We start from the raw sequence: 19803 nt of genomic DNA on the forward strand, positions 1-19803 counted from the left end.
AATGCAATTTCCAATTTGACAATCGAATTGTTTGCTATTGGTGTTTACAGTAATCTGGGTGGGATCTATTCATCTGCCAGTATTCCACCTCCCCCACTCTCTCTCATACGCGCGCACGCACGCACGCACACACGCACACACACAGTCCCTGACCCATGCTCACCCTCTCCCTGGTACAACAGCAAACAATAGAACAATGACTCCATTCACTCTCTCGGCTTGGCAACTCTGCGGTAGCCTATGGCTAAACTCCTCCTGTAATGCAGCAGGCAGACGAAGATGAGCGAGCAGAGGAGGACAACATCAAGTCCCTATCATCCAAGGACCATTTGGAGAAAGGTGGATTAATTACTTTGACGACTGACAGAAGAACAGATAAGTTGCAAGCCAGTGGTTCTAGGTTTTGAACGGCCAACCAGAGACATTTTGGGAAGGTTAAAGCAAAACAAGAGAGCAGTGAATCATCATGTTGACAAAGCTTTTGGTGTGTTGATGAAGCTCAGAACTTGGCTATCTCTGGTCATTTAAGTGTAGATTCGAATAGTTTCCTGGTTTTTATCCTGGGCTTTTGTTTAAGATTATAGACCAATATTACCTTTATAAAAAGGTTCATAAAAATACTTTAAAACGGGGTGCGGACAAAGCTCTTACTATAATTCTTATATATATATATATATATATATATATATATATATATATATATAAAATATGCATTTGTAGGCTATCTCAGCGATATTCATAGTTTCTGACGTTGTCAAGCGATGAAAGGAAACGTTACGCGCGTTACGCGCGACATGACGTTTCGGTCCATTTCGGAACAGGGCTGCGATTGCTTGCGAGCGTCCGGCGCTGTCGCTGACCGTGGTGCTGATGATTGTACAGTTATGGAGGAGTTTAAAGTAGCTCCATCAGCTTGTCGTCAAGGTTTTGAAATTCGCGGCTTCCTCCAGTGTCCCACCATTCCGTGTGGGCGCCTCCTCGAGCTGCTCCTAGTGTGAGTGGATGAGGCATTCCCTTTCCGGCTACACCTGCTCGATCCACCAGGAAGTGTAGCGCGACAAACCCTAAAGTAATAATCCCTTTCACCTGGCGCAAGAGGACCGAATAATACTATGCTGCGTTCACGGAGAAATCCGCTTGGATGGTTAATCTAACGGGTATATCGTTTTAGTGAGTGACACACAATTAATGCAGGGTAAAAACGTACCGTCAACTCCCTGTAAGTTGGGGTTATTATTTTCTTGTGGTGTAGCGTTTAGTTCTTTGCTATTCTAACCTCTCGCCTGCAATGGGATGCTGCGGTAGCACAGAGGTAAGGGAATCATGTCCTCCACCTTCGATGGCCCTATGTCGAATAGGCTAATTGCAGAAAATCCTGCATAGATGTGGTGGTGCTTTGTTGCGGCCGCTCTGTTCACGTCTCTGCTATGTGCGGGTGGGTTTAAGAGTAGGCTGCAGAAGGTACGATTGTGTTGTTTGCTCCCGTTCATTTTCCCGTATCGATGCATGCATTCGACTCTCCGCCGATGTTTAGTCATTTTGCATCTTTATGTGTGAGTGGGCATCCCAAGTTCTGTAAATTGCAGCGCACTGATGGACGAAACATCGATACAGCTAGTTGCCTGGTAAACATGAGCTTGTCGTGCTCAGGTTGCGAGGCTTCTGGATAGGGGGATTTCAGTGGGGATCCTGGACACACATTAAACCCGTAGGAATACATATGTTTTAGGTTGATGTTACCGACAGCCATATTCACTGTAGTGCTATTTAGCAAAGTAGGCGCTATTCAGGGCTTTGCACAAAAAGGATGTTCAGTGTGCCGTCAGATTCTGTCAAAACATGTCATGTATGCAAACCCACTCAGTGGACAGCTAACAACGGTTTTTTTAGGCCTTGTTTTGAATCATGAATACATTAAGCCTATTTTCTTATGCAGGAAATTTGAAGTAAGCAACAGTACAAGGTTATGCTATGTAAATCAAATAATGTGATGGCATCTCACTTGGATGACATGGTATTTCTGTATTTTAGAGGGCAAAAAGAGAATGGAAACCCCTGGAGGATCGAAGTTGCACAGATTTGCCATGGTTCCTCTTATTCACATTGTTCTGCATGGGAATGGTGAGAAACTTTTTTTAATTTTTAATTTTTTTTTATTTTAGGTGTTAGAAGTCTAATGAATCATGGTTCTGTCATCAACATATATATTTATCATATTTAAGATAATCACAGTTTAATCTAGACGCTGTCAGAAATTGAATGATTAGCTAATTAGATGTTTGTATCTTCGCTTTGCTTCGTGAAGGGCAGTGGTGGTAGTGTTGTTGTTCAAAGCTCTGTTATCATTACTTATTTATCATTTGGGGAAATTGTGCCATATCAGCTGTTATAGAGGATCGTCAGGGATTTGCATGCTTTATCAAAGCATTTCTGCTGCCTGAAAGGGATATATTAAAAGTGTTCGGCATGTCGTGCTTACCAGTTCATAAATCATAGAAATAACGTCTAAAGTCTTGTTCACAATTCCAGTGGCCTCTCTCCTGTAGCATTGATGATTTAAATGCTTCATAAAAACAAATTAAAACAAGCAAACAACAACAACAAAAATACATACAGTGTAACAGCACTGTTGTAGCTCATAATAGCGCAGAATGGAAAAGGAAAGGTTCCATCTTAATGTGAAATTTATTTTTTAAGTATATATATATATATATATATATATATATATATATATATATATATATATATATGACTATTGATATAGAGAGACCCTTGTCATGCTCTTGTCGTGTAAACGGGTATAAAAAAAAAAAAGTGAGTCTCATCTTTTACTGATTTTTGCCCTTTGACCTTGATGAATGCTGACTTTGAGTCCGCTTGTCTTAGGGCGCCATCTGTGGGTATACCATAGTGACTGGCGGGGCAGCACGCCTGGTGTTTGGATATGACAGCTATGGGAACACGTGCGGCCAACGCAACGAAGCCATCGAAGGGGTCAGGCTGAGCGGCCTGGACCACACGGACAGAAAGTGAGTCAGCGTACCCAACGCCCTCCCCCCCAACATCTTTCTGATCCCCTTCACATTTTCTGCTTTCTTAAGGCAGAAATGGCACTGTGCGCTTGGATTATCACATCAATGCACACATCCAAGACAGCTGTGGTTAATCTCTGGACGCCTCTTGGCCTGGCAGTGCCCCGCGCCGGCTTTAATAACTCGGAGAGGCCCTGAAGGCGCGGTTGTCACACCGAGCACAGTCCCCACTCCTGCCGGTAGGGAGAGGCAGGTATATCGGGGCCTTTCATTTGCGTCAATGTCACATCCCTTTGTCTGCCCTCTGCGCGGCTGGGGGTTAGGAACGCTCTCCGCTTTTGTCAGTATCTTGCAGGTTCAGCTTGGCAGAAGCGCAGCAATTCATTAGTGGAGCTTTCACTGGTGTGCAAGCGAGATGTTGACTTCTTTAATAGCTTGAAAAGTCTTGATAAATATTCCTCTTTTAGAGATGGATGTGGTGGATCGGGGACTTATTGGGGATGTTTATTTTTTGTTTCATTGAACATGAGAAAATGAAAAATTATGAAATGACATGGGACTTAATTTACTACCTTCTAGATATGTTTTTATGTTTGTTTAATGAATAGTTTTTGCACTGTTTCACTCTTGTATGATTTGTTGAGATTTAAAGGAATTAAGGATTCTGAATTTGAAGCAAAATCTGACCGTGCTCTCTTTATCAAATCTCTCTGTGTTTTTACTCCGCATTCTCAGTAGTGTTTCAGGAGCGTGTTTATATCAGTTACAGCCAACACGGTTGAGTTTCAAGCTTGGCTTAATGAACAGCTGAGCTTATAGTCTGAGCCAAGTTTAGCATTCATTCAATCATTCTTTTTTGCTCTGAATTCTTTACTGACTCATACAAACAAAATCATATAGGCAGAATCAACATCTGCTCATGATTGTTCATGATTGTTCATGTTCATGATTATCCTTCAGATATGTCCTAGAGATGCATTTTCTGATTTTAATCTGTTCAGTACTGCTCTGAAGGTCCTCATACTGCTTTGGATTTTCCTGACTTACTTCATAATTGCCACATTAGGTGGATATCACACGCTTCATTAGGAAGACCTGACAGCTGGCCAGCAGTACATTGACGCTGCTAGCTCAAGTCGACTCTATTAACAACGGGAGTCCGGACTCGTGGGTTAGTGTGGTATTGGCCAATCGGTGGGACTGGTTTTAAGGTATGAATCAGTGGTAGCTGCTTGACGGTGCACGAAAAAAGCAAGAATCTTGGAGGAAGAATCTGTGCTTCTTTAGATCACCTTTAGATACAATGGCACTGTTTGAATGCACTTCCATGGAGAAGTGCCCACACGCTTCCAGCTGAGAAATCCGCTCACGCGGTCAGTGGTGCTTCCTGACAGGGTTGGTGTAATATCGGTGTTGGAGCAGCATCAGTGGTGGACAGAGCAATGGTCTTTTATATGGACCCATAGCCAATGCTTTAAGGGCCACCGGTAGCTTCTGACCATGCAGATAACGAGACGAGAGCGAGCCCGTGGTTGGGCAGGTCCCCCGTGTGGGGCAGGGCCGGGTGAGTGACAGCTCGCCAGGGAGCACGCAGATACCTCTTGTAGAACTCCAATGAGCCGACAGCTGCCACTGGATTCAATTAGGGTTTGCACAGCTGTCAGTTCCCACTGGCACTGCTCTTTCTGTTTGTCTCTCTCTCTCTCTCTCTCTCTCTCGCTCTCTCTCTCTCTCCCTCTCTCTTTCTGTCTCCCTCTTTCTCTCTCTACCTTCAGGTTGTTGATGATTTCATGATGTGTGGGCCTTGGCCTTAAAACAGTTGATTTCTGTTTCACTGCCATGACGCACAGAAGCACTCTGTCCTCTCCCTCGGGGCAGGGCTTGACTGTGAAAGGTCAGCGGTCTTGCCATTTAAATGCAGTTAATAGGAAGCTCTTGCACGGTGAAGTAAACACTGAAGATGTAATTGGTTCTTGTAGGGTTAATGGACAGAGGAAGGTTGAAATGCTAAGGCTTTTAGCTAGTCAAAGTTCATTTGGTTGACATGGGTTAACGTACATTCATTCATTTAGCTGTTTAATGCTCCCCACTGCACTGCCCCACTATACCTTTCACATGTACATCTGCCCCACTACACCCTTCACATGTACATCTGCCCCACTACACCCTTCACATCTACATCTGCCCCCCTTCACACTTTCATCTGCCCCTTTCACACTTTCATCTGCCCCTTTCACACCTGCATCTGCCCCACTATACCCTTCACATCTACATCTGCCCCACTACACCCTTCACATCTACATCTGCCCCACTACACCCTTCACATCTACATCTGCCCTTTTCACACCTGCACCTGCCCCCTTCACACCTGCATCTGTCGCCACTTTACCCTTCACACCTACATCTGCCCCACTCTTCCTGTCACACCTGCATCTTTTTGCCTCCTTTTCATGTCATGAAGCGCTTTCTCCTAACACACCACTACTCCAAAGGTCTCTAAAGTAATTACATTTACCAGTGTAATCCACGGCCTTCATTTAAAGTGATTTAACTGCTGGTTGTGTTATTTGGGCCACGGGTTGGTACAAGTCTGATCCACTTTTCAGTCAGTCTGACGTTCGTTCACCCAAACCTGAGAGGAGGTAACGAGGGAAGTGGTCTGTGGTCTCTGTCCGACCCTCCCACTTCTGCTACACTTAAAAGCCCTTCACACCAACCATGCTGATGGCCCGTTTACACTCCCTGTGTTTCCGACCCTTTCTTGCCACCCCCGGTCGTACTTGGGCATCTGACAGGCTGCTTTTGTGCACGGCGCGTGGGACAATGTGCCTTGCTTGCAGATCCATGTGGGCGCAGTTGCCCCACTCCACAGGCCGGTGCCGAGGCCCAAAACATGCACCTTTCAGTGTTGATGCTTATCACACGATGCTGAAGGCTGTGTTCTGCAGTATGGTATCTGATTGGTATCTGATTTGCTCAGCTGAGACGAACCATTCTCGTCAGTTTGAATAGCTACTTTGTGTTCTAGTTTGGTATGTTATCAGTTTTGATGCCCCCATGGCTTCTCTTTGCTGGAGACAAATTCCAGTCTATTACATTTTATTAAAATAAAATAAAAATACTTTTTTTTTTTAGTTAAAGACTTTTATTTTAAGAGAAATGTAATGCATTCAAGCTGATGTTTTACAGATATGTGTTCTTCCTGGACCCCTGCAACATAGACATCATTCAAAGGAAGATCAAGTCAATGGCCCTGTGTGTCTCGCAGTGTCCAACCGAGGAGCTGAGGACATATGAGGACCTGCGGAGGTTTGCCATGATCAACGGTGAGTCATGTCCGCTGCACCTGCCAACCTGCTCGGAGGCAGCCTGCCGGTTCATTGCAGACAGCACAAGCCAAGCCCTCCCCCCCAGAGATAGCATGTAGCCTTAGCTTTCCAATACCAAAGCATCTATAGCCTCAGATCATGCAGAGGGAGCCTCATCTGGGACTAGAGTCTTCCTTAAAGTGGGGCACTGCAGTACAGTAAAATGAGAATATACAGTAAATAGATTTGAGTAGACTATAGACAGACATGAGTCAATAAAAACGATTCACCAACCAGTATAACTGACATGACCGCTGCTTGCGTATCGGCAGAATTGTGCGGTCAGACAGTGTCCTCTGATGCATGGCTTATAAATGCGGAGAATGCTTCTTCAAAATGCAAATGCAATCTAACCCTTCCCATAAATGTAATACATGCATACAGGGTCATCAGAAGCCCTAATCAAGCAGAAAGGGTCATCACGCAGGAGCTCGAATCAAGCAGAAAGCACTGGAACTGAATCTATGCTTGTGAGGTGGCAGCTGCATTGATGTGCGCTGTATTGCCACCATAGTTGGGTTGACTGGACCGTTTCTTGTACTGTCCCATATAAAGTATCCCCAGTTTAGTCCTTATTTGTTGATCGGTGTGTTGTCAATGAAGTCACATAGACTTACGTGTTAAGACCCAGTTTGTCACCCGTTCAGTGACAAATATAATCAGTGAACGTGCTGTTCCCCGAGAACAGCCTACTGAGAAAGGACAGTAGAGCAGGCCATCATCCCAGATGCATCCATCACACCATGGCGGCGAGGGGCCGACCAGAGCCTCGGCCACTGTGCAGACAAAGGCTTTTCTCACGAGCGCCGGTGACCCCGGCGCACTGTCTTCCTTCACACTGTATCTCCATTCAGCGGTTTCCATGAGCGCACGCGCACACACAAACACAAACACCTAAAGCACACACAAGGAAGTGTGCTGTGTGAACAAAGGCTCTATTGAGCCAGTCTCTCGTGCGGGGAGTCTGTTGTTTGGAGTCCACTGGTTCAGCCTTGTGTGTCTGCGCTGCTGTGTATAGGGTCTGACACATGCCTGCTGGCACCGTGATAGACTCATTTACATGATAGTTTCTGTGAAGGTGTGTTCTGTTGCGGTTTACCTGCATGGGGAGAGCGCTTTGTCTTTGCAATTAACCCTCAACCTTTGTAGATTTGCTTGAACTTTTTAGCGTGAGCTTGGATCGTTGAAACGTGTTGTAGGAATCCTATTGCTCAAAGCCGCTACAGTCCTTCATCACTATCAGTCCTTCACGCTATGGTTAACATCTATCTTCTGTGGATAATGCAAATTTTACATTCATTACATATTACATATTTATAATTAAGGCTATTATCACGCTTAAATGTGTAGAAACATATTTCTAAAATGTATGATGAATGATTTTTGCCTATATTTGACCTCAGTAGCATTCCTCTTCAGTGTCCAGTAGTAGTCTGCCAACACAGAGCAGATCCACTTCCCTTGGGGCGGCTTTTCCATGTTATACATAATAAAGTATGAGTATACTGGAACACTGGGTGATGGAGAAATTCTGAAATGTATTTGGATCCAGCATGCAGGTTTGAAAATCACTGTTGGCCAGTGTTAAGATAAGCCTACTGTAAGCCTCATAATGTTCTCACTCTGATCAGTTCTATTGTATGAATGTCTTTTAGGTTTTAGCATTAGCTCCAGGTTGTACATCTTGCTTCTTCCCGATGGTCTGTGGTTTCTTCTTTTCCAGGCTCGGAGCTCTGTTCCTATGAGCTGGCAGGCCATAAGTACCCAAGCCTTCCAGAGCGCTTCGACAAGTGTCCCAAACTTCCGGTCCCACAGAGGTATGCCGTTCTGTCCTGCTCCTTGACGCTGCATCCTCGTGTGGGGTGGGGGTATTCTATTGACCTGCCCCATGCCCTGCATCTCAGGAGGGGTGAAAGAGCAACTTTTCCCCGATCTTCTCTTCTGCTTACTCTCTGCTGTTCCTCCTCTGCAGTAAGCCTCTGCCAGTCTTTAACCGCTGCACTCCTGTGGATATCTCTTGCTATACGAAGTTCGCCGAGGCAGTGATGACGTTCGTCAGCGATAACGCTGTGCTCCACCGGCTAATCGCTGGAGTGGTGGCCAGTAAAGAGGTCATTGTGGGGCTCTGTCTGCTAGCGTTAGGTAAATGTCTTCACGGGTTCTCTGCTGTGTAAACATAGTCCCCCACCAAATGCTGCGGTGATGCTGGAATGCAGTGTAAGGCCAAGAGTATAGATAGGTTAAGGCATGTGACTCATTTCTGTAAATGGAATCTAATTTATTCATGTTTAGCAGCACTACATTAATTTTAATATCAGTTGTTGGTTGTCTCAGCGGTACTGTTCAACATTTCCTCTTTGGGCTTACAAGAAATATTGACTGGAATGAAGGAATAATTATAGTGAGTCATTCTTTAATTTGAAGTACTTCCTGTTTTGATGTTTGCCTCTTATGGAGACTTGGGTACATAAAACACATACATAATAGCATATAAACATTATAAACATCATTATAAATGATGTAAATAATGACCTATAAATGGGGGCTTAGCTGTAATTGGACCTGAAAATATAGGGTTTGTTTTTTTCGATGAGACGAGGACTGTGTTTCCATGCGACTCTGTTTGTAGCTAAGGTCTGTAGGGAACGCAGGTGATGGCGTTTCTGTGAGACGATGAGTGTCTTAACGTGTGTGTGTGTGTGGGACGTGTGCGTGCCGCAGTGCTCTCCATGGTCCTGATGGTGGTCGTTCGCTACATCTCCGCTGTCCTGGTGTGGATTCTCACCATTATCGTGGTGCTGGGCTCTCTAGGCAAGTTTCCTCTTCCTTCTTTCTCCGCCATTTGCTCTCCGTCTCTTCTGCTCTTGGGCTTTGGAGGGGAGCGCTTTCTTGCCGCTAAACACACTTTTGGAACAGCCTGGATTTCCTGTCAAGTGCCTACAGTAATTCTGAATAATTTCTTGCCAAATGACATAAAATCATTGTGCTAGGATCAGTGCTAAAATCAGGTATAGATAGACCTCGATATCTGCATCTTAACATCTCTATAAGTAGATCTGGGGTGGGTGCGATACTTCTTGCTTCTGCTTGAATGCGTGAAGGTGTGTTTTTGCGCTCTGTGTGTGTTCGTAGGAGGCACCAGTGTTCTCTGGTGGTTATATATAGACCACAGGCTGACGAGGAATGAGACTTTGACTAAAGATTTAAAGGAACCGAAAGAGACAAACGGGGAAGCTGAGGCGTCCAAGGACCACATGCAAACCCTGCTGGTGTATGCCATCGCAGCAAGTGTGTTCACGGTGAGTCACAGGCAGAGCGCAGCCGAGAGCATTCCATGAATAATGAATGTGGAATGGGAGCTCCTATTGGCTCCTCTTGGTGGGAACCTGCTGAATTGAGAGCTGCTGTTCCCCCCACCCGGTCTGTGGCAGGTGATCTTGCTCTTGCTAATGCTGTTCATGCGCAAGCGGGTGGCCCTGACCGTCGCGCTGTTCCACGTGGCCGGCAAGGTGTTCATCCACCTGCCCCTGCTTGTGCTGCAACCTTTCTGCACCTTCATCGCCCTCTTCCTCTTCTGGGTCTACTGGATCCTGGTGCTTCTCTTCCTTGGAACCACTGGTGAGTTCCAGCCCTCTCTGGTGCCCCTGCTTTGTCAGGAAGAGCTATTAGACAGGTGCAGTTATATAATTTTTCTAAGGGTTTTTTCTTAGGGTATCATTAAAATTTTTTGGAGCTAGCTATGAATTTCTTAATCACGTTTTTGTTGAGCAGTACATTTGTTACCATTTGTTAACTTTCACAAATCCTTCTAATTATTTTTTGTCATTGCCTAAAATTCTTGGCCTAGTGTAAAAACATCGACATCAGGACAAGAATATTGATATATGTGCCCTAATGTTTTCGAAGGACATTAGATCAGCAGTATAAACTCAGTACAAACTTCCACTAGATAAGGAAATGGAATTTAATTCGGATTGTTTTGATATCTCTCGACCAGTTTTTGTGCATGGTTCCCTTGGCATACACTTCCTCAAATTGTCATGCGATGACAGGAAATCCGGAAAAGAATGAGAAGACGGGTCTGACGGAGTTCCGTTTGAGTGGTCCGCTGCAGTACCTCACGTGGTACCATGCCGTGGGGCTCATCTGGATCAGCGAGTTCATTCTGGCATGCCAGCAGATGACTGTGGCAGGAGCCGTGGTGACGTACTATTTCACCAGGTCCGCCAGACACCACTGTGCTGGCCCTTTTAAATCACTCTTTTGAGATCCACAATCAGAAATCAGTAAAAAGCCTTCTTAAAATAAAAACTATTTCAGATGAAAAATGTACTACTGACCACACACAACAATGCACGCATTCCCATTGGTGTCTTTGTGGCATAATCGGCACTAGACCAGGGGATGTTTGGCCAGTCCTTCACTGGGCCTTGAACATTCAACCTAACTTTCAGATGCAGCCAGCCAAACACCTTATTAGTGTTCAGGCCATGAATATTTTGGACATGGTTTCATTATATTGGCAACTCTCGGAATAATGGTGTGTACTTGACATGTGCTTGAAATAGGGTCAGGAAATTGTATATGTTGCTGATGGCATGTCCAACATCTGTCTGCGTTTGAAGGGACAAGAACAAGCTCCCGATAACACCCATCCTGTCATCGGTGGTGCGTTTGATGCGGTACCACCTGGGCACTGTGGCAAAGGGCTCCTTCATCATCACCTTGGTGAAGATTCCACGCCTCGTCCTTATGTACATCTACAACCAGCTGAAAGGAAAGGTCAGCCCATGGCGTCCCGGGGCCCTACAGCTCTGCCCCCTCTGGTCTCTAGACAACCTCTAGAATGTAGACTGCAGATCTAGGTCTTAAGCTAGCTTTGTGGGAACCTTCGGAGGTGGAGGGACCACCGAATGTGTAAGAATTTAGCTGGGCTTTTTTAAAAGAATGTTTTTCATGTCACCAGTTGTATGCTCTGGCTGTTTAGCACCCTTTTCATGATTTTAGATTCTGCGTGGAGATGTGATTCTCGTTATCATTTAGTATCAGGAACACGACGATGACGTGTGAGAGAATGTGTGTGTGTGTGTGTGTGTGTGTCGTGATTCTTACCCAAAATACGTTTGCCTTCCGACAGGAAAACGCGTGTGCACGCTGCATGCTGAAGGCGTGCATTTGCTGCCTGTGGTGTTTGGAGAAGTGCCTCAATTATCTGAATCAGGTACTCCCGTGTGACGAGCGAGATTAATTCACTGTGGGATGTTTTAGAAATGTGCCTGTTGTAAAGTTTGGTGGTTGGAGAGGTCCAAGAAATGCACTATAGAACCAAGTAGGTTCTCCATATGTTGTATCCATGGAGGAGTGGTTCTTTATTCATTAGAACCAGTTTTCCATGACGCTTGTATTTGTGCATGATTTCTGTGATTGTGTGTTTATTGCCGTTTTGGATTCTAAGGCCCCGTGTCTGTCTCGTTCTTCTCTGTGTGTTCACTTCCTGTCCAGAACGCGTATGCAGCAACAGCCATCAACAGCACCAGCTTTTGCACGTCGGCGCGCGACGCCTTCATCATCCTCGTGGAGAACGCACTGAGGGTGGCAGCTATCAACACCGTGGGAGATTTTGTGCTTTTCCTGGGCAAGGTGGGGGGGCTGGGAGCCGAATTCCCCGACCTGTGTGAAGCTACTTTGCCTTTAACAAAAGAGACTTTTAACCTACTCCCTGTTGGCCACTGCACTGTGTGTGTGTGTGTGTGTGTGTAGATCCTAATTGTGTCGTGCACAGCGTTCGCGGGCGTGCTGGCACTGAACTACCAGCGTGACTACACGGAGTGGGTGCTGCCGCTCCTCATCGTGTGTCTGTTCGCCTTCCTGGTGGCCCACTGCTTCCTGTCCATCTTCGAGATCGTGGTGGACGTGCTGTTTCTCTGTTTCGCCATTGACACCAAATACAATGATGGCACGCCCAGCAAGGAGTTCTACATGGACAAGGCTCTCATGGTGAGTCAGAGCGTTCGGGCTCAGTGAGGTTTTGTAGGTTCCAAATTTGAGTTCCTTCTGCTGCTTGGAGCTGCCTGAAGAATTCGCATCGGGTTGAAACGAGTGAGCTGGCCTCTAAGAGCCTCTAACTAACCACACACAGCCCTACTGCATTTAGTACACCGGGGATTTAGGAGTGGCATGAACACAACACTCTGACAGGGACCGGCAGCCAATGCCTTGGGGGACACAGTGGTAGAGGGGAAACAAAGGGAGGGTTTGGGGGGGGACTGTGGATGGACACTGGTGTGGTCATGGTCTCGAGGCAGAGAATGACCAGTCTTGGTTCAGGGGTGTGTCCTGTCATCCAGGCAGTCTGTCACATCATGGGGACATTAGATGAGAGAGAGCATCTTACAGCCCTGTCTAAGGTTCAGCCTGCAATAGAAGAGACGCGAGATCGGTTTTTTTTTTTTTTTTTCCCTCAACATGTATTGTTTTATGGGTCCAGTTGTGGTGACCGACAAGATCAAAACAACAAACATGCCAGCCTCAGTTTTCTGCTGCCTTTGGTAAGTCTGCGGTGAGGGCTCATCATCCCCTACCTTGGTCCTGTCTCTTGTTTACACAGTGGGGGTGTAGATCAGTGTTCTTGTTGACTGGGCGCTGTCCGTGGGGCTGAAGGTGAAGCCTAGGTGAGGCGCGTCCCCGGTGGCCTGGCTTGACATCACATACACGACATCTGCTAGAGTGTTTTATTTTTGTGAATGTGAAAAAAGTTAAGTTGTCAGAAGTACAGGTAGGACTCATTTAGTTAGCTGACATCTTCAGCAAGTTTGGGTATCTTGCAGAATGCAAAGTATCTGCTGTCTTGGATACGGAACAGATATTTTAAGGTAGTGGTGTCCTAGATACTGTCTGGGCTTATGTCAAACTTTAAAAAAAAAACAAAAGAGCATTTCTGCATTTGTGAAAAGGATGCTATAATCGAATGCAAAATGCGAGTCCTTTCATGTAGTGTTCAACCTTGAGTGAACAGATCTCAGTGCTCTAATGCACTGACATCAGTAGAAAGGTGGTGCAGCAAAGTCAAACTTTGCCATGGGAGCCCAGTGCAGCTGCAGCGCTCGGTGAATAGGGGCTGATTGCAAGCTTTTGAAAGTCTGCGGAGAAATGCTTGTCCTTTGCAACTTATGCAAGGACAAGTTGCCAACTACCGAAGTGCCTTTAAACCCAGGTGTCTAGTTGGAATCTAGCCAGGAAGTCACAGGAAAGAATGCAAAGGCCAGGACTAGGGCCTCACTTCTTCAAGAACAGGCTCGGCCTTTTTTGGAACGCTGTCATCCGAGTCCTCAGATGTGTGCAAACCGGCCTGTTCTCTTAGACAAAAGCACCTCTAGTTCTCTGAGTGAGAAAGAAGCTGCAAATCCATGCCATGGTCTGCACTTAAGAGCTTTGCCTAAAGGTTAAGTGCTGTTTAGATCCTGGTGTTCAACACCCACCGTTTAAATCTGAATAGCAGTGTAATACTATAATCTAATAATATGAGAACATCATAAGTGTCATATACAGTCAATATACAGTTTGGACCTGGTGTATAAAACAAGCAGTCATAAGACATGTAGAGCAGCCATGGACATTTCAGAGGTGTCACTTACATCCTTTGGCTTTCTCCCAACCCAACTGAAAGGAGAATAAAAATGCTAAGAGCAGCTCATCATAGCATGAGTTTTCATTGCACAGGGGTCCAGGTTCTGCGTTTCTTACACCAGAAAGGACACATCTGGTTTCTGACCTTTAACTGGAGGACAGTTTTACTGAGTCTAGGACACACAGAGGTCCTGATTTAATTGTTTGGTTTTGACATTTTTTGAGGCCATATGGGTCGATCCCTGTTGGCAAGCTTTGTCATGGTCGCGTTTGGTATTATGTTGTCATGATTCCCCTGGCTAAAGCAGAAGGGAACCGGTTTGTAACCGGTTCACATACAGACATGTGGACTGACAGACTTCTTGAGTAGCTGACACATGATTACATAAAACCCAAAGGTCATTACTAGCAGTGGCGTCTCACGCTGTACAAGATGCTGCAGCTGAAATAATTTACCAAATTCTACGACGGATCATGTGACCTCACTTGTGCTGAAAGTCTAACTACTACAATAAAGATTTTCTGGCAATATACCCACAATGACAGAAAATGACAACCTTCTGCTTTTGTCGTCCATAATGACATGCCTTGAAAAAACAAGGCTCCCGAGTTGAGAAGACGAGTCTTGGAGGAGACCTTCAAAGCACGTTCTCTCTGCTGCCTTGCTTCCACCGAACGTTCTTCTTTTGAGTGCCACACATTTCTCTCTTGTTTTGTCACGCTGCCGTTTATTTGTAGCTGGTGTGTGAACTGTCCGTAATTCCAGGCCGCTCCCTATTGGCTGTTTTTAGATGTGCGTTATAGCAGTGGTCACTTTGCGAGATTCTGGAACAATATTTGCAACACTGCCGGACGATATTTGTAGGCTGATGATCGCAGAGGCAATAAATCGGCCGCTGTGGAACGTCACGCGTTCACAGACTACAAACTTTAACTCCCAGCCAACAAATTCTTTCACGATTTGACATTGTCCTATGCGACATCATAATCATCAGTATGTAACATCGCTGAACTCCGATCTAGTTATGCTGAGTCGTCCTCTTTCCCTCTCTGTTGCCCCCTTCAGGAATTTGTGGAGAACAGCAGGAAGTCGGGGGCGACAGCAGAGCGTGGGCGGAGCAAGAGGTCTCGCGCTCGTGATGAGGCGGAGCTTACAGAGATAAAGGCCATGGTGAGTGGCAGGGGGGCCGTGGCAGGGACGGAGTGGGAGACCCTGCAGGAGTTCCTGCTCTACTACCTGCTGCTGTGTGTGCTGGTGGATTGGGCGCTGTCTGAGCGTGCGCTTGTGGTCTGCCTCAGTCAGGACATGATCATCTTCCTGTCTGTGTGTCTGCCTGCCTCCCCCCTCTTCCTGCTGACCACGCTGCTTCAGGACCCAGCCGTCACTGCGGCATCCTGACTAACGTTCGCCATTACTTCCGACTCCCTCTCTCCGTCCATCCTTTCATCCATCCATCACGTCTTCGTTTGCCCATCACACTAACAGAGCAAATTTTTTTTTCCGTATTTCCTGTTTTTTTTTTCTTCTTTTTTCTCCAGTAATTCTCGCTTGTTGTTGTTGTTTTTGTTTTTTGTTTTTTTCTTCCTCTGGCTGTCTCTTGAACCCAAAGTTCAACTGTGTAAATAACATCCTGTCTGTGGCCTTATCGTCACTTTGTTGCTCTTGGAAAAGGCGATGGGCTCGTCCGTGCACGGAATGGAAGTGCCAGACTGAAAACCGAGCTGGAACGAACGGGGAGTGGGTAGAAGGCCAGGCAGAATGCGAAGCCCCGCCATGATGGCACCATGGGGGCCATTATGAGCTACGCTGTAACTTGGTTCTGCATCAGTGCACCAGTGTTAAAATAAATAATATTAAGTTGCTGGAGTGTAAAGTAAATGTTTTATTTTGTTGGACATTTGATTTTTTTGGGATTCCAGGAAAGGTTAAGATTTCCATAATGCTATGAAATGCTATAGAAAGCAACACCAGTCTTGCTTGAAGATGGATAGCATTTGTGACAGGATATAATGTCCAGCTGGACACATTACTGACAGGTCTCGGATCTCTTGAGTCCAGTGTTTCAACTGAGCTATGAGACTTTTGGGCTGAAGACGGTGTGTGCACGTTGCTGCGTGCCCCAGTATATCTTCTCTCTCTTTGGCATTTATGCCTGCATCTCTTCGCTCACTTTTGTTTTATTTTCTTGGACTTGTTTTTGTGTTGATTTAACCAGTTGTTTTTCATTCAGTGAAGTTCCTCATTGGAGTTACTTTTATTTATTTCCTTCAGGTTTCTTCCCAGTGCTTCACCGGTGTTTTATAATAAAACTGTTGCTTTTTTTTTTTTTCCTTTTAGGCTCCTGGAACAAGTTCAGCTTGACCTAAAGCAGCCCATGGGACTTTTTAAAGACATTCCAAAATGTTTATTTTTACCAATGTGTAACATGTTTACTATGGTTTCACTCCAGGGAATACAATATTTTAATAAGAAACTGTAAAAAAAAAAAGAAATAACAATGTAATGAAGCACTTTATATTGAAGCGCTGCATATTTTAAAAGGCTGATGCATTTTTCGTAGGGATGTCCTTTTTATAAGACTAAAAAACGATTGCCATCTAGTGAAGCGCAGTACTAATAATGTCTAGGATCACTGTTTTTCTTATGTAAGATTTTCATAACAAACTTTTGTTCTTTTTCTTAAATGGGTTTCTCGGTGTAATCAGAAACCTTTGTGTTATGCAGCAATGAAGATTCTTCTTCTTCTTCTTTTTGTTATCATTTTAACTCTGGACCATCTGAACATATTTTGCTCTTATTGATGTGTGATTCTTCTCAGTTCCAGTAAGCACGTTAGCTGTGTTTGGGATGGTCACTAGCAGCTGAGGTTTTTGGGTTTATGCCTCACTATTACCACTCGGTTAATTCACCACCAAACCTAGTGATTTTCGGATCTTCTTGTCGAACTGTAGTAAAACAAAAACAAGAGAGATTGTCCAGCAGTGACTGTTCCTGCACATTAGAGGGTTGTTTTTTTTTTTTGGTTTTTTTTTTCTGAGAGGAAGAAGTCTATGATTTGAAGTTTTCAAAGGAAGGTGGTTCTTTATAATTACTGGCAGCAAAGGAGCAGGCCTTTGCCACACTGGCTGCGGTGGCAGCACGCACCCTGGCAGCCAATGCGGCAGGGTCCCGCTACTTTTCCAGGTCTACGCTGTATGTATTGTGTGTGTTGTGGAACCGATGCACTGGATTAGTGGCTTAAGACACAACCCCAATTCTAGACCTTGAACAACAGTCATACTTTTGCAAACTGTGATGCATATTGCCCAGAATCACGATAGCCAGTGCTTAATGCCAGTATTTTGTTCTTCTGAGCTGTAAAGGCCTGCAGTCTTCAGACACACAGGGTGAGTATGGCATAAAGCTCTAGACATGTATCCACCAAGAACATTAGGACTGGATTGATGATTAACAATCAGATTCCTTGCATGTTCACCCTGACCCGAGTCACCAACTCTGACCGCAGGTCAGCACTTCACAGATGATTGAGTCAAAAGCACAAGTACCATGCTTTCATTTTTCTCATGACTGATCGCGTTGACTAATGGATAATACAACAGTGCTTTTTGGGTCACTGAGCTCTGCACTCTCCTCAAACGCGGTGTGTTTTTGCTAGGGCTATTTCTGCAGTTCCTCCTTCAGATTGTAGCGGGAGAAAGTGTGGATAACGTTTCTGAAAAGAAAATGCTTCTGCATGTGCAGCTTTTTAAATATTTCTTTTATAGCACGTACGAATAGTACTTGTCACCTGGTCATTTGTTGCTCATTTAACAAGGATTATCATAGTCACACCGTATCCTGCGGAGAGTCCAGTTGCTTGGTCTCTGTGTGATGTTCGATCATCCACTTTTACACCTCCGGCAAACTCAAGTCTTCCTATGTGCACTACATTTCTCAAAATAATTTTTTTTTTCCTTTGTAAGGCATGCTTGTGACAGTAAATGATGGGGAGAGGAGAGGCACACAAAAAAACTCGCGTCTTGCCTTAACCTACCCAGGGGGCGGCCCCCCCCAAGTGAATTTGATTTGGTTCGTTCCAGTGCAGTACAGTATTTTCCCCCATGACAGTCAACAACAGAACTAGTAAGCCTTAATACAGTTCTAACTTTCCACAAGATCTTCACAACCATGTATAATGCCAGGATAGGACAGGAGCAGCTGGGAGAAAAATGCTTTTTTGCTGGTGCGTGAATGGGATGAATCAATATTTTCACTGGTACCGTTTATTGTGTAGTTTTACGTTTTACTAAGTGAATGTTCCACAAGAGAGACTTTGGCTAACATTACCCAGGTTCTCAAACTGGAAACAACACACGTTAGCTGTACAGCAGGGGTCAGGTCAGTTTGCTAGTTTGGGATAAAGTGTGACTATCATCTTTAGTGTACATAATGCTATATTATATCTGATGTATAATGTTTCAGATAGGATGATATTTCAGAAACTACAAAGTCGAGACATAGCTGAGATTGGTTCATTTGTGTCCTTATTAGAGAATGATCAAATGACTACTATTGGCTCATTGCACTCAGCTAGAGTACCTGGGAAATGTTGGCAAAATTCCTGACAATGTGTAGAGAGTAGCATCATAACGCTAAGGATTTTGTGTGGAATTCTGAATTCTTGTTGGGAAAAAAAAAGAAGTCGAGTTGGGTGAAAATGAAGTGAATACGACTGTGACGTCTACAGCTTTTTAAATGTACAGAATACATGAACATGCAATGATACATGTTGACTGATAATAGAATGTCTTTTTGACAAGGGGCCTGAAAGTGTATTGTGTGGTTTTTTTTTGTTTTGGTTTTTTTCTCCATGTGTGTTATTCAAAGTCTCACATTTGGAGTGAGGGAACCGTGACGTTATGGGGTAGTTTGAAAAACTTTTGTGGAGTGCAGAAATGTGCACAGACGTAGCTATGAAATATTAAGAGCATGAATAATAATAAAAGTTACAGATTCAACATTTTGCCATATATGGTTACAGAAAGATGGTATTTAATACAGTGATAAACACATTTGTAAAGAATATTAATATTTAAAATGATCTTATAGTACAGTCATTTCATGAAGAAAGTGTTTAATAAAAAATTTAGAGAGGGATATCCCTCTGATGACAAATTTGTCTTAGAACGCTTGAGAATGCAGTAGACAATACATGAGTAAACCATAGAAATACATAGTTAACAAACGATAGCAAAAGAACTCATTGGATTTGTTGGGGGTGAACCTAACACTATACAAGTTTGCCTTTTCCTGAGTATAGTGTTGTGCTTTCTGGTTCTGCTCTACTGCTGGGGGATCTGGGGCAGGAACACTGTTCCTAGATCAGCTTCTCCAGCCTGAACCAGTGCTGAGTAATGGCAGTCCCTGGCTCTCTGTGCTCCCCCTTGTTGCCAAACGCTTACACAATGGGAAATTCAGACTGGGTGAACAAACACTGTATTGTGCTGGCTGGTTGAGAACCAGTTTGTTTTTGTTTTGGTATTTGGTAGAGTTCTTGCTCCTCCCACCACCCACCACCCCCCACTCAGCCAACCTGGCAGCTATGCAGCTGCACTGGGGTGTGACCGTGTGGTCTCACGCTGTCTGTTTACTACATCTCTCTAAGTTAGCAAAGCCCACAGCTACAGTGCACACGCACGCACCCCCCCCCCCCCCCCCCCCCCCCCACACACACACACACACACACACACACACACACACACAGATATGACCTGCATGCTTCCAGTCTGAGCTTTTT

General features: G+C 44.8%; 1 protein-coding gene across 4 annotated transcripts; it reads left to right on the top strand.

Moving 5' to 3' along the window:
- Positions 1-233: 233 nt before the first annotated feature.
- Positions 234-19708, top strand: slc44a1b (solute carrier family 44 member 1b). 4 transcript variants are annotated; one of them, XM_027016366.2, is made up of 16 exons: positions 234-339; positions 2032-2121; positions 2887-3029; positions 6222-6358; positions 8124-8217; positions 8373-8542; positions 9122-9211; positions 9533-9699; positions 9832-10018; positions 10453-10621; positions 11026-11182; positions 11538-11621; positions 11903-12040; positions 12161-12397; positions 15093-15197; positions 16365-19708. In XM_027016366.2, the coding sequence occupies exons 1-16, from the start codon at positions 280-282 to the stop codon at positions 16386-16388; spliced, it is 2052 nt and encodes a 683-aa protein (XP_026872167.2). In that variant the 5' UTR covers positions 234-279; the 3' UTR covers positions 16389-19708. The 4 variants fall into 4 exon arrangements, with proteins under 4 accessions (XP_026872167.2, XP_026872166.2, XP_026872169.2 ...); XM_027016368.2 differs by having other exon boundaries at positions 264-484; XM_027016367.2 differs by lacking the exon at positions 234-339 and adding an exon at positions 774-1312.
- Positions 19709-19803: the final 95 nt, after the last annotated feature.

This window comes from Electrophorus electricus, chromosome 2, assembly GCF_013358815.1.
Source record: "Electrophorus electricus isolate fEleEle1 chromosome 2, fEleEle1.pri, whole genome shotgun sequence".
NCBI classification, from domain to species: Eukaryota; Metazoa; Chordata; class Actinopteri; order Gymnotiformes; family Gymnotidae; genus Electrophorus; species Electrophorus electricus.